The 14,973-nt window shown below is 36.3% G+C and overlaps 1 protein-coding gene across 4 annotated transcripts in view; it reads right to left on the minus strand.

Moving 5' to 3' along the window:
* The window catches only part of LOC127876666 (long-chain-fatty-acid--CoA ligase ACSBG2-like), a 74,578-nt gene that overhangs the window by 15,609 nt on the left and 43,996 nt on the right, over nt 1-14,973 (minus strand). For all 4 annotated transcript variants that reach the window (XM_052422026.1, XM_052422025.1, XM_052422028.1 and 1 more), the window contains 3 exons: nt 13,838-13,939; nt 13,052-13,099; nt 10,897-11,064 (listed from right to left, as the gene is read on the minus strand). In XM_052422026.1, the coding sequence (XP_052277986.1) occupies nt 10,897-11,064; nt 13,052-13,099; nt 13,838-13,939 (318 nt within the window). The remainder of the gene's footprint in view (nt 1-10,896; nt 11,065-13,051; nt 13,100-13,837; nt 13,940-14,973) is intronic.

The raw sequence follows: 14,973 nt of genomic DNA on the forward strand, positions 1-14,973 counted from the left end.
CAAAGGAGGGAGGGGTGGAGTGAAGAGCGGTGCATTGTGTGGGGGTGTGGACATTTATTACATTTTCTTCCAAAAATGCGAAAAAAAGGAAAAAAAAAAATCAGGGGGGTGGGGGGGGGGGGGGGGGGGGGGATTCTTGGGTGCGATGGTTGGACGGTATTTCAAACATAAAATAATAAAAATAAATATTTGTGTTTTTTAACCGTTTCAAAAAAAAAAAGGGGGGGGGGGGTGAGGTGGGGGGGTATAGTGTGAGGGTGTGGTGGTAATTTGTGAGATGATCTTCAAAAAAAAAAAAAAAAAAAAATTAGGGGGGGTTTTCGGTTGGGGGGAGGGGGGGAGGGGGGGTGGGGGATTCTTGGGTGCGATGGTTGGACGGTATTTCAAACATAAAATAATCAAAATAAATAGTTTTGTTTTTTAACCGTTTAAAAAAAAAATTGGGGAGGGGGTGGGGTGGGGGGGGGGGTATAGTGTGAGGGTGTGGTGGTCATTTGTGAGATGATCTTAAAAAAAAAAAAAAAAAAAAAAAAAAAAAAAATAGGGGGGGGGGGGCACGGGCGATGGTTTGGGTGGAGTCTATTGTGGTATGTCAGGTAAGAGTAGTTTTGTCAAAGTATCAATCAAATCTAATCATAAATAAAGAAGTTATGGCAATTTTAGAGAAATTTAATAATTTGACCTTGAGAGTCAAGGTCATTCAAAGGTCAAGGTAAAATTCAACTTGCCAGGTACAGTAACCTCATGATAGCATGAAAGTATTTGAAGTTTGAAAGCAATAGCCTTGATACTTAAGAAGTAAAGTGGATCGAAACACAAAATTTAACCATATATTCAAAGTTACTAAGTCAAAAAAGGGCCATAATTCCGTAAAAATGACATCCAGAGTTATGCAACTTGTCCTTTTACTGTACCCTTATGATAGTTTGCGAGTGTTCCAAGTATGATAGCAATATCTATGATACTTTAGGGGTAAAGTGGACCAAAACACAAAACTTAACCAAACTTTTAATTTTCTAAGTATAAAGGGCCCATAATTCCGTCCAAATGCCAGTCAGAGTTACATAACTTTGCCTGCACAGTTCCCTTACGGTAGTTAGTAAGTGTTGCATTGATACTTAAGGAATAAAATGGACCTTAACACAAAACTTAACAAAAATTTTCAATTTTCTAAGTATAAAAAGGGCACATAATTCTGTCAAAATGCACGCCAGAGTTATCTAACTTTGCGTGCCCAGTTCCCTCATGATAGTAAGTAAGTGTACCAAGTTTGAATGCAATAGCATTGATACTTTCTGAAAAAAGTGGACCTAAACGCAAAACTTAACCAAAATTTTCAATTTTCTAAGTATAAAAAGGGCACATAATTCAGTCAAAATGCACGCCAGAGTTATCTAACTTTGCCTGCCCAGTCCCCTCATGATAGTAAGTAAGTGTACCAAGTTTGAATGCAATAGCATTGATACTTTCTGAGAAAAGTGGACCTAAACGCAAAACTTAACCGGACGCCGACGCCGACGCCAAGGTGATGACAATAGCTCATAATTTTTTTAAAAAAAATAGATGAGCTAAAAATGCACCAGATAATTATGCTGTTTATTGTAACTTTATTATTACACATGTTCTCATTCAATGATTCCCTTAATCAGTTTGACCAGTATTAGGTTTTATTTTAAAGCAAATTGATTATTATCGAATTATTACTAGGACAATTGAAAGTGAATTTCTGAATTGTTGGCATGTGGCTTCATAACAAAAGGCCACTGGGTGTGTTAATTGCCCAATCTACCAAATGACAATGTCTGCTTCTTTAATTTACTCCCGATGTTTTGATAAGCATGTGTCAACCGTGAAAAGTATTGTATATTTGTAAACAGATTTTAAGTAGCAAAGTAGATCACGTAGCAGAACGAGATTACAGAACAAACGAAAGTAATACACTTATTAATAATTAGTTGATAAAAACGTCTTCTTATACGCAAGAATGATTGATAAAAACACATGAAAATCTAACTGTAATAAGGATCAATTTGTTTTTAACCCAATGCGTACAATATCCCTTACAGACTCTTTTATTGAAAATTACTTCGTTCATTGTTAAGAAATTATAAATACATTTTCGGAAAACGCTTCTTAAATTTAAATACGCTTCTAGATTGGTCATTATTTTAAAACATTACAAAGTGCCCGATGCTCGAACATCCCAGAACGTGATCTACGCATGTTCAGTTTGAATAATCTCATCTAGATTGGGCGTCAATTGCATCATTACTTCAAATAGCAACATACCCGTATGTTTACACGAAAGTTTAGAAAAATGGCGGCCGCATGTGTTCATGCAATTCTTTACAACGTATAACGTCATTTTAGGCATTTAAAAAGCGAATTCAATCGTGCCTCTTAAAAACGCATATAAATCAGGTTATTGATATGACGCTCAAATATTTAATCGACCGGTCGGGCTATTTTATAAGCATTTAGGATCGACCGACCGGCCCAAGAATCGACTCGGGCTTCGGGCTTATAGGCTAATTCGAAGACTGTATATCCGGATATATGTATGCTTCTATAAGTTACCTATAAATGACTACAACCAATACCGCAACGCTGTGAATACGTATTTAGCACTGTTAACATTTAATACTAAAAAAAATAACGCATTTATATGATTAAATTATTAAAAAATATTTTATTTAAAAGAAAATATCAAAGTCTCAAAATACCTCATTTCGTTAAAAAAAATGCGTAAAACTGAAACAAACTCTAGCGAGTTACAATACATGTATTAACATTCTATATACAGTTAACACATGTTTAGAAATTCACACACATATCTAGCAGAAGTCAATTCATTCAATTGTTTATGCAACAGTAAAGAAAAAACAAGGGCTGTTTGTAAAACATGCATGTCCCCCATATGGGCTGTCAGTTGTAGTGGCAGCCATTGTGAATACGTTTTTTGGCACTGTGACCTTGACCTTTGACCTAGTCATGGTTCAAACAGAAATCTCAAACCTAAATTCAAGCACTTTTCAAGGACTTTTTAAGGCCAAATTTTCATTTTCAAGGCCGATTAAGTTCATTAACACAGTATATATCATTTATTTGCTTGAACACATTAAACTTATTTCACAATAACTCATACATGTTATTTATAGTCATTACATACAAATACACGTTATCCATCCTTAACTCAATGAGTCTCACATATGTATTTACTTTTTAAAGTTATTATAAACAAACACATTGTCTCTTTCTATGCTCACATCAAACAGACTAGTTCATTTTATTTAAACATAAGTCAGTTACTATTACATTTTGTATTTCACAGGGCTGTTGTTGTTTATGACTGTTTTAGATTCAACAATTTTAACAATAGTACCTTCCTGTTTCACCAAAAAACACATTGCAGGAACCCTGTTTGCTTCTCAATTTCATGTTTTCTTTGTGGGTTTCCTCTTTATAGTGGCTTTTCAAAGCGCTTTCCCCCATTCCCCCGACACCAATGGTCTTCATATAGACCAAACATTGTGCTTTTTGAATGTCATTTGTTTTCTGTACCCAGGAATATTCATAAGTTTCGCGCAAAACATAACGATTAACGTCATTTTGACAACTTTTTTATGACCAGAAAATAGCGCCATGAATATTCATGTTAAAAGAATGTTGACGTTTCGTATAAGTGGTAATTATTTAAGCATTTTTCTGCATTTCATCAGTGTTTATGACCAGAAAGTAGCGCCAGGAATATTCAGTTAACCACTCTGCTTTGAAACGACACTACCCCATCCCTGCATTTTTACTCGCGAAAATAAATCACAACGGAGAACCTCTGACCTAGTACACATAATCTGTGACATGTACACTTAACGTTTCGTACCCAATAGTGTACGAAACTTATATTTCGTACTCAACTTTTTGGAACAAAGGAATTTATTATAAATTTTCGTAATATTTTCCTTAAGAACGATTAAAATTCATGGCAATGATAAAAGTAATTTTGAACAGAAATAAACATTTTCAAGGCTTTTTTACATGAAATAAGCACTTTTCAAGCACTTTTTCAAGGCCAACCTTAGTTCAAGGGCTTTTCAAGCCTAGGACTCGTTTTCAAGCACTTTTCAAGCCCTGTGCGAACCCTGCTAGTGACCTGAAAATTAAAAGGGGTCATCTGCGAGTTATGATCAATGTACCTATGAAGTTTCATGATCCTAGTCGTAAGCTTTCTTGAGTTATCATCCGGAAACCATTTTACTGTGTTGAGTCACAGTGACCTTGACCTTTGACCTAGTGTCCTGAAAGTCGATATGGGTCATCTGCGAGTCATGATCTATGTACCTATGAAGTTTCATGATCCTAGGGGTAAGCGTTCTTGAGTTATTATCCGGAAACCATTTTTCTAAGTTGAGTCACCGTGACCTTGACCTTTGACCTAGTGACCTGAAAATCATTAGGGGTCATCTGCGAGTCATGATCAATGTATCTATGAAGTTTCATGATCCTAGGCATAAGTGTTCTTGAGTTATCATCCAGAAACCATTTTACTATTTCGGGTCACCGTGACCTTGAACTTTGACCTAGTGACCTGAAAATCGATAGGGGTCATCTGCGAGTCATGATCAATGTACCTATGAAGTTTCATGATCCTAGGCATAAGAGTTCTTGAGTTATCATCCGGAAACCATTTTACTATTTCGGGTCACTGTGACCTTGACCTTTGACCTAGTGACCTGAAAATCAATAGGGGTCATCTGCGAGTCATGATCAATGTACCTATGAAGTTTCATGATCCTAGGCATAAGCGTTCTTGAGTTATCATCCGGAAACCATTTTACTATTTCGGTCACTGTGACCTTGACCTTTGACCTAGTGACCTGAAAATCAATAGGGGTCGTCTGCGAGTCATGATCAATGTACCTATGAAGTTTCATGATCCTAGGCATAAGCTTTCTTGAGTTATCATCCGGAAACAATTTTACTATTTCAGTTCACTGTGACCTTGAACTTTGACCTAGTGACCTCAAAATCAATAGGGGTCATCTGCGAGTCATGATCAATGTACCAATGAAGTTTCATGATCCTAGGCCTAAGCGTTCTTGAGTTATCATCCGGAAACCATCTGGTGGACGGACATACAGACGGACGAACATGTGCAAAACAATATACCCCCTCTTCTTCGAAGGGGGGTATAACAACAACTTTATTTAAACTCTGTTTTATTACCAATAAATATTTTGTATTTATTAATTGTTAAAAGTATTAATGAGAATGTAAAGAGCACTTTTTCAATTATTACATCCTTTATCTAAAGCTAAGAAGCCATATGGTGTAATTGTCAGTGAAGGAAGACCATAAATAACAAGAGCTGTCAGAAGACAGCACGCTCGACTTTTCGAGTGCTTGACAGCATAACATAAGCCATCATGGGGAAATTGTTCATTTTCAATAAATTCAAGGTAATATAGTCAATTTCAAACTAGAAGAGGGCCCTAATTGAAACACAATGATAGTTTATGTTTTAAAGAAGTTGTACATTATAGACGATTCTAAGTTCAGGTATATTTTCCACAATCTATTGAACATTTGTTAAGACATAAAACAGACTAATAAGATTATAAATAAAGTTTGATAGCAATAGCTTGGGTGGAATGGTTGAACGGTGTTTCAAAAATAAAATAATAAAAATAAATATTTTTTTACCATGTTTCAAAAAAAAAATATTCTTTGTGTGTGTGTGTGTGGGGGGGGGGGGGATGGGGAATATTGTGTGGTCATTTATGAGATGATATTTCAATGATATTTTGATGATATTTCAAAAATAAATAAAAACAAGAGCTGTGTTCGTGAAACACAATGCCCTCTACTGCGCCGCTTTGAAGCCATATATTTGACCTTCAAGAATGACCTTGACCTTTCACCACTCAAAATATGCAGCTCCATGAGATACGCATGCATGCCAAATATTGAGTTGCTATCTTCAATATTGCAAAATTTGACCTTTAACCTTGAAGGATGACCTTGACCTATTACCACTCAAAATGTGCAGCTCCATGAGATACGCATGCATGCCAAATATCGAGTTGCTATCTTCAATATTGCAAAATTTGAACTTTGACCTTGACCTTGCAGGATGACCTTGCCCTTTCACCACTCAAAATGTGCAGCTCCATGAGATATGCATGCATGCCAAATATGGAGTTGCTATCTTCGATATTGCAAAAGTTATCGCAAAATTTTAACCAAGGTTAAAGTTTTGGGACAGAATAACAGAGTGACAGAGTAACAGCATGACAAACAGACAGGCCAAAACAATATACCCCCGATCATTCGATCTCTAACTCTAACAAGCGCTCATCTATTTTTCTTTTTAAAGGTGAAGGGACCTATCTCAATTTCAATCAAAAAGGAGGGAGGGGTGGAGTGGAGAGGGGTGTATAGTGTGGGGGTGTGTTCATTTATTACATTATCTTACAAAAATGCAAAAAAAAATGCAAAAAAAATTTATTATTTGTTTGCTTTTTTGGGGGGGATTCTTGGGTGGGATGGTTGGACGGTATTTCAAAAATAGAATAATAAAAATAAATATTTGTGTTTTTAAACCATGTTTAAAAAAAAAAAAAAATTTTTTTTGGGGGGGGGCGGTATAGTGTTAGAGTGTGGTGGTCATTTATTAGATGATCTTTAAAAAAAAATAAAACAAGATGTGTTTGAGAAACACAATGTCCCCGTATATGATGTTGACCTCGTAGGATGACCTTGACCCTTCACCACTCAAAATGTGCAGCTCCTTGAGATACACATGCATTTCAAATATAAAATTGCTAGCTTCAATAATGCAGAAGTGACATTACATGCGCAATTTTGACCCATATACTTGACCTTGAAGGATGACTTTGACCTTGACCTTTCACCACTCAAAATGTGCAGCTCCATGAGATACACATGCATGCCAAATATCAAGTTGCTATCTTCCATATTGCAAAAGTATTCATAAAATAAGCAATTTGGGCCACATATATTTGACCTCTGACCTTGAAGGATGACCTTGACCTTTCACCACTCAAAATGTGCAGCTCCATGAGATCTACATGCATGCCAAATATCAAGTTGCAATCTTCAATATTGCAAAAGTATTCATAAAATAAGCGATTTTGGCCACATATATTTGACCTCTGACCTTGAAGGATGACCTTGACCTTGACCTTTCACCACTCAAAATGTGCAGCTCTATGAGATACACATGCATGCCAAATATCAAGTTTCTATCTTGAATATTGAAATACTGCAAAAGTGTACATTAAATTAGCGATTTTGACCCATATATTTGACCATTGACCTTGAAGGATGACCTTGACATTGACCTTTCACCACTCAAAATGTGCAGCTCCATGAGATACATATGCATGCCAAATATGAAGTTGCTATCTTCAATATTGCAAAAGTTATTGCAAAATGTTGAAGTTGGCGCAAACAGACAGACAGACAGACAGACAGACAGACAGACAGACCAACAGACAGGGCAAAAACAATATGTCCCCCACTACTATAGTGGGGGACATAAAAAAAAAATTTGGGGGGGGGATTCGGGGGGGGGGGGGGCGTGGGGGATGGTTTGGGTGGTGTCTATTGTGGTATGTCAGGTAAGAGTTGTTTTGTCAAAGTATCAATCAAATCTGGAGTCAAGGTCATTCAAAGGTCAAGGTAAAATTCAACTTGCCATATACAGTACCCTCATGATAGCATGAAAGTATTTGAAGTTTGAAAGCAATAGCCTTGATACTTTAGAAGTAAAGTGGATCTAAACACAAAATTTAACCATATATTCAAAGTTATTCAATATATTCAATACTTGAAGAATAAAGTGGACCTAAACACAAAACTTAACCAAATTTTCAATTTTCTAAGTATAAAAAGGGCACATAATTCTGTTAAAATGCCAGTCAGAGTTACATAACTTTGCCTGCACAGTCCCCTTATGATAGTAAGTAATTGTTGCAAGAATGAAAGCAATAGCTTTGATACTTAAGGAACTAGAGCTTTGTCACAGACGTGACGTATACCCCCACATGCCGCATTGACACAGACTATTTTGCAAGCTGTCTTCACAAAACAAGAGAATCTAAATGGTGATTTTTAAGAATTATTATGCCATTATTATTTATGGCCATTTTACCCTTTGAACTCTGGAATTCTTTCGCATGACACGCTGTCCAATGACTGTGAACAAAATTAATGTACAGAGTCATTTTAAAATCTCACAATGAAGGACATAATTATGGCCCAGACAAGCTCTTTTATGGCCATTTTTCACTTTTGAACTCCAAGTGCAACCTTGACCTTGAAGATATCGATGTAATTCTTTCGCATGACACATTGTCCAATGATTGTGAACAAATGTACTAAGTAATTTAAAAATCTCGAAATGAATGACATAGTTATGGCCCAGACAAGATCGTTTACGGCCATTTTTGACCTTTGAACTCACAGTGTGACCTTGACCTTGGAGATATTGCCGTAATTCTTTCGCCCGACACACCATCCAATAATGGTGAACAAATGTGCCAAATGATTTTAAAATCTCACAATGAATGACATAGTTATGGCCCGGACAAGCTCACTTATGGCCCTTTTTGACATTTGAACTCAAAGTTTGACCTTGACCTTGGAGATATCAACGTAATTCTTTCGCGCGACACACCGGCCAATGATGCTGAACAAATGTGCCAAATGATTTTTAAAATCTCACAATGAACAACATAGTTATGGCCCTGAAAAGCTCATTTTTGGTCATTTTTGACCTTTGAACTTTAAGTGTGACCTTGACCTTGGAGATATCAACGTAATTCTTTCGCGCGACACACTGTCCAATGATGGTGAGCAAATGTGCCAAATGATTTTAAAATCTTACAATGAATGACATAGTTATTGCCCGGACAAGCTCATTTATGGCCATTTTTGATCTTTGAACTCAAAGTGTGACCTTGACCTTGGTGAATTATTATTGAACACAATAAATGATAAAATTATGGCCCGGACATGCATTTGACCTTTCTTTGAACTCAAAGTGTGACCTTGACCTTGGAGATATTGACGAAATTCTTTCGCGCGACACACCGTCCAATGATGGTGAACAAATATGCCAAATGATTTTTAAATCTCACAATAAATGATAAAGGTATGGCCCGGACATGCATTTGACCTTTGAACTCCAAGTATGACCTTGACCTTTGAGATGTTGACGTACTTTTTTCACACGACACACCGTTCCCATGATGGTGAACAAATGTACCAAGTTATTTTAAAATCTAACGATAAATGACATAGTTATGGTCCGGACAAACTTTCGGTTTAAAACACACTAAGTGACCCTGTGACCTAGTTTTTGACACGGCATGACCCATATTTAAACTTGACCTATACATTATCTAGATACAACTTGTGACCAAGTTTGGTGAAGATCGGATGAAATTTCGGGACAGACAGACAGACAGACCGACCAACCGACAAAGTGATTCCTATATAGCCCCCATTACCAATGATAATAATAAAATAAAATGGACCTAAACACAAAACTTAACCAAAATTTTCAATTTTCTAAGTATAAAAAGGGCACATAAATCCGTCAAAATGCACGCCAGAGTTATCTAACTTTGCCTGCCCAGTCCCCTCATGATAGTTAGTAAGTGTACCAAGTTTGAATGCAATAGCATTGATACTTTATGAGAAAAGTGGACCTAAACGCAAAACTTAACCGGACGCCGACGCCAAGGTGATGACAATAGCTCATAATTTTTTTTCAAAAAATAGATGAGCTAAAAATAATGCTGACAGAGTCATGAAACTTGACATACACAATTGTCTTATTGCTATAAAGAAGTATTCCAAGTTTGAGTTAATTATCTTTGATAGTGCTAAAGTTATTTGACTTTATAAAAAACTTTCAACAACGGCAATGCCGACACCGGGGCAAGTATCATAGCTCTCTTTTTTCTTCGAAAAGTTGAGCTAAAAAGGGGATAATATCGTTCAATCAAGTATTTGGATCTTCTTTTACAATCCGCATAGGTGACCAGTATTCGGATATTTGTATATTCATTAACATTCCTATATTACAATATAAACAAGAGTGCCAAACTGTCACAAGATACGCCCGTTTGAAGGTTTTGGACACCATGCTAAATGCTTGAAATGCCCTAAGTGACCTCTTGACCTAGCTTTTGTCCCGGCATGACCCATATTTGAACTTGACCTAGATATCATTTAGACACAACTTCTGACCAAATTTGGTGAAGATCCGATGACAACTACTTCAATTAGACAGCGGACACTATGCTAAATCCTTGAAATGCACTAAGTGACCCCGTGACCTAGTTTTTGACCCAGCATGACCCATATTCGAACTTGACCTAGATATTGTCTTGATACAACTTCTGACCAAATTTGGTAAAAATCGGATGAAAACTACTTCAATTAGAGAGCGGACACTATGCTAAATGCTTGAAATGCACTAAGTGACTTAGTGACCTAGTTTTTGACCCGGCATGAACCATATTTGAACTTGACCTAGATATCATTTAGACGCAACTTCTGACCTTGTTGAAGATCGGATGAAACATACTTCAATTAGAGAGCAAACACCATGCTAAATCTTTGAAATGCACTAAGTGACCCCGTGACCTAGTTTTTGACCCGGCATGACCCATATTCGAACTTGATGTAGATATTGTCTAGATACAGCTTCTGACCAAGTTTGGTGAAGATTGGATGAAAACTATTTAAATTTGATAGCGGACACTGCTGTGGACGCCGCCGCCCGCCCGCCAAGGGTGAAACTATAATACGTCCCGTTTTTTAAAAACGGGCGTATAAAAAATTAGGCTAAATTTGCTCACTTACCTTCAAGGCGTCTGGTTGAGCAAAGTACACACTGCCGCCACACCGCACAGGGCATATGAAGTCCAGCATCTGTGCAGCTATGTGACTGAGAGGCAGGAATGAGATGCCAATCTCCTTGCCAAAGTTGAGCTTCAACTGTTTACATACCATGTCTGCGGTCCAGGTGTACTGGAAGGAGGAAATAAGATTATCTAGAAGGATCGCACATATGTGACTGATAACCAAACACGTCTTTGTCAGCGACTGTGTTTATGGAAAAATAACTGAGGAAAATTAGGAAGGATCACTGAGAAGAAAACAAGAGCTGTCAAGGGACAGCGCGCTCGACTATTTGAGTGCTTGACAGTATAACGTTAGCCTTTATGGGGAAATTGTTCATATTCAATAATTTATTAGACGATCTTTCAAAACTAAAAAAAGGAAAAAATAAAAAAAATTGGGGGGGTGGGGGAGGGCAGGGATTCTGGGTTGGGGCGTGGGGTATTGTTTGGGTGGAATCCATTGTGGTTTTCAGGTAAGTGTTGTTTTGTCAAAGTATTAATAAAATCTGATCATAAATAAAGAATTTATGGCAATGTAACTAAAGCAATATGCATATTGTAAATGGAAAAAGGGCCATAATTCTTCCAAAATGCTTGATACAGTTGTCTGCTCTTGTTTATAGATTGGGGTCATGTTGGTAAAGTAGTTTGCAAAATATGAAAGCAATATGTCGAGGGACATTGAAAAATATTTGAGGTGGTACACAAACTTTAACATAGATTTATCAATAATATGCAAATTCTAAGTGAAAAAAGGGCCATTATTCTTACAAAATGCTTGAAACAGTTGTCTGCTTTTGTTCATAGGTTGGGGTCATGTTGGTAAAGAAGTATGCAAAATATGAAAGCAATATGTCAAGGGACAGTGAAAATATTTGAGGTGGTACGCAAACTTTAACATAGATTTATCAATAATATGCATATTCTAAGTGAAAAAAGGGCCATAATTCTTACAAAATGCTTGACACAGTTGTCTGCTCTTGTTTATAGGTTGGGGTCATGTTGGTAAAGAAGTATGCAAAATATGAAAGCAATATGTCAAGGGACATTGAAAATATTTGAGGTGGTACGCAAACTTTAACATTTGCACGCTCACCCTAACGCTCACGCCGATGCCGGGGTGAGTGGGATAGCTCCACTATATATATATTTCATATATAATAGTCGAGCTAAAAAGCCATGAACATTTACACTTCATGTTGATAACATGTTTGAAGGTTCTTTCACTTGAGAAATGTGCAATAAGTTTGCTGCACAATCATACATGGAAGAAAACAACCAACAGAGCAACATACTTTCTTACCACATGGGGGTATAACAATACAGGCCCTTTATTTCACGTTAACAATAAAAGCATAGCCCCATACGTCACTCCCTTGGTACGCATTACAATACAGCCATTTTATTTCGTTAAAACAAGGAAGACAAATGGCCATGATCAAACTTTGATGGGCATTATCAAAATACCGGCATTTAATTGCTTATTAACAAAAAAGCCATACAGCCATAGGCCACTCTCTTGATGGGCTTAGCATGAAGGGCAACAGACAAGTCTGTTCACAGCCATTTTCTTTCAACTGCCCCAGTTTTAACCCACAAAAAAACTAAGACTGTTGAATTTGTTTAAGATATCATCTATACATGTATATATATGTCAGTGGTACTCCCTAGATAACGGTTTCTGATAAACAAAAAGGCGATTTCAAAACACCCAATGTGAGTTACAGGCTTTTAAAAACCAACATACAGTATTTCGTAGGAAAGTGGATGGGGGATTAACTTAAGGACACTTTTTAGGTCGTAAAATCAGTAATTTCCATATTCTCAGTATTGCTCTGTTTAAGTTTTCATAGGAATATAGATTAGACCCCAATTCTTCATGGAGCTTGCATGTTCCTAAAAAAAAGTATCCAGAAAACATAATCATGCGTACTTTGCCCAATATCTAATGAACACTTTCAAAAGACATCTCTGTTACACATTTTAATCACTACTTTCTGAATCAATATCAATCAAAGCTTGCTGATCTGTCAATGGACAAGCTCCTTTCAGTAAAAATATTATTTGGTGCCATGTTGCCCACTGTCAGGATTTAAAACACTCAGCAAACTCACATTGTCGTGGCTAAGCATCACGCCTTTTGGGTTGCCAGTTGTCCCAGACTGAAATTACAAACAGTTTTATTAGCATCAAGATACCGTTACCTGGCAACACTTGTGTGATGTGTGTAAACAATTTACATACTTAAAAACAATTTTTTATTAGAAAAACAAATGTGACCAGCAGAACTTCTCACTTATTATAACTTTATACAATACTAATGTATACATCATCAAGGTGTTTGAAATTCATTCACTTCTGGCTTTGAGGCTTTATTTTAGCATTTGGTAAAAAATAATGTTTAATCACTTACATTGACATGATCTTGCTACATGTTAATTGAGCACATTTTCAAGGAACTAATCTATAGGCTATTTTTTTGCACAATAGTTTTAAATTTAATTGCTGAACAATACTTCAAAATTTATTAAATAAGCACACCATGATTTAAATAGCCATAAACGTTCTTAAAAACAACAATAATATACAAACTATTGGATGATAAATAGTATATTAGGTTAGTGTCTTTGAGCACGTGAATTTATCATTCTTGTTTCAGAAAAGCTTTACTATGTTAACCTTGCTTCAACTCCTCGGATAAATTCAAAAAGTTTTTAACACAATGTCATTAACCATATATTCTCTCCAAATATGCATAAAAAAGTCATTTTCATGTTAATGTTGGCAGGCAATATGTCTTTATTTGTTCTATCCCAAATTAAGTTATTATCAAAAGCAATCAGCTATCAGGATAATTGCTATCACATAAGATTATTTACATTACTATACATGCAACTCACAGTGTATATGATGGAGCAGCAGGCGTTTGGAGCTTGTATGCTCAGCCTCTCCTCTAGGGCCGAGTCAGGGACATCGTTTCCAAGTGCCAAAAACTCATCCCACTGAAATCACACATTGCATCATGAAACAAATGTGTTAATTATTGAATTATATTAAACAGCTGGGCCGGTTGGCAAGTAATTCAACTTTATATAATATATTTCACATGATTTTTATGTTAACAACTCTTCTTTTAACAAACAGAGAGTGTTGCATCCCACTTCCCATTTTCAGATACATAAAATACCTAACAAAGTTTCCAAACATAAAATGATAAGCATCGGCTAAATTCAAGCAAAACTATAAGTCAGAAATACCATGTTTCCATACCTCATAAACTCAATATTATTTTTCTTAAAATTCAAAAACTTCACAATTTGTTGAACTCATTTGATGATTAACATGACATTTACCTACGAACTGCTTTTGGTAGGACTGCTCATAAATGTGTGGATCACTGAACATTAAAAAAGTGTCCTGCACATCTACACGTCATGGAGAAGGAATATTTCAAGTTTCAATTCATTCCCTTGAGAAATATGGAAGCAGTTTGCTGCACAGTAACTCTAATATACCTCTCTCAAACTTTGTTTGTAGAGAGATTATTTGCATATTATCGCTGTCGTTCTCAAACCTTTTGGCTCCAAAATGTTCAAATTTGTTTTTTCGTCTTTTCCAAATATATGAAGTCTGGCGCATGTTTTGTGCTATATCTCGTAGCTCTACGCCAATCAAAGCTCTTGAAAAAGCCATGTGACGAAATGTTGTAGCATGATTGTTGGCTTTTTTTGGGCGAAAAGTCGTAGCGACGTCATTTCACCTATAGGCACGTCATTTCATTTGGACAAATTTGACAAAAACGTTTTTATATTTGCAGCTTTCTTATCAGGACGAATTGTCGTACCTCATAAAAATGACAAAACTGTGGTGACAAAATATTGTAGCTACCATTTCTGAATATCAGTATGACTTATTAGTATGACTTACGCGTCTACGGCTTATACCGTATTTTGCAGCTTCATTTGTTTGGTATTTTTACAGAATTTCAATTTCTAAAACATCGTTATAAAAAAATGTGACGTTTTTTTTCTTCTAA

This window comes from Dreissena polymorpha, chromosome 4 (assembly GCF_020536995.1).
Source record: "Dreissena polymorpha isolate Duluth1 chromosome 4, UMN_Dpol_1.0, whole genome shotgun sequence".
Taxonomy (NCBI): domain Eukaryota; kingdom Metazoa; phylum Mollusca; class Bivalvia; order Myida; family Dreissenidae; genus Dreissena; species Dreissena polymorpha.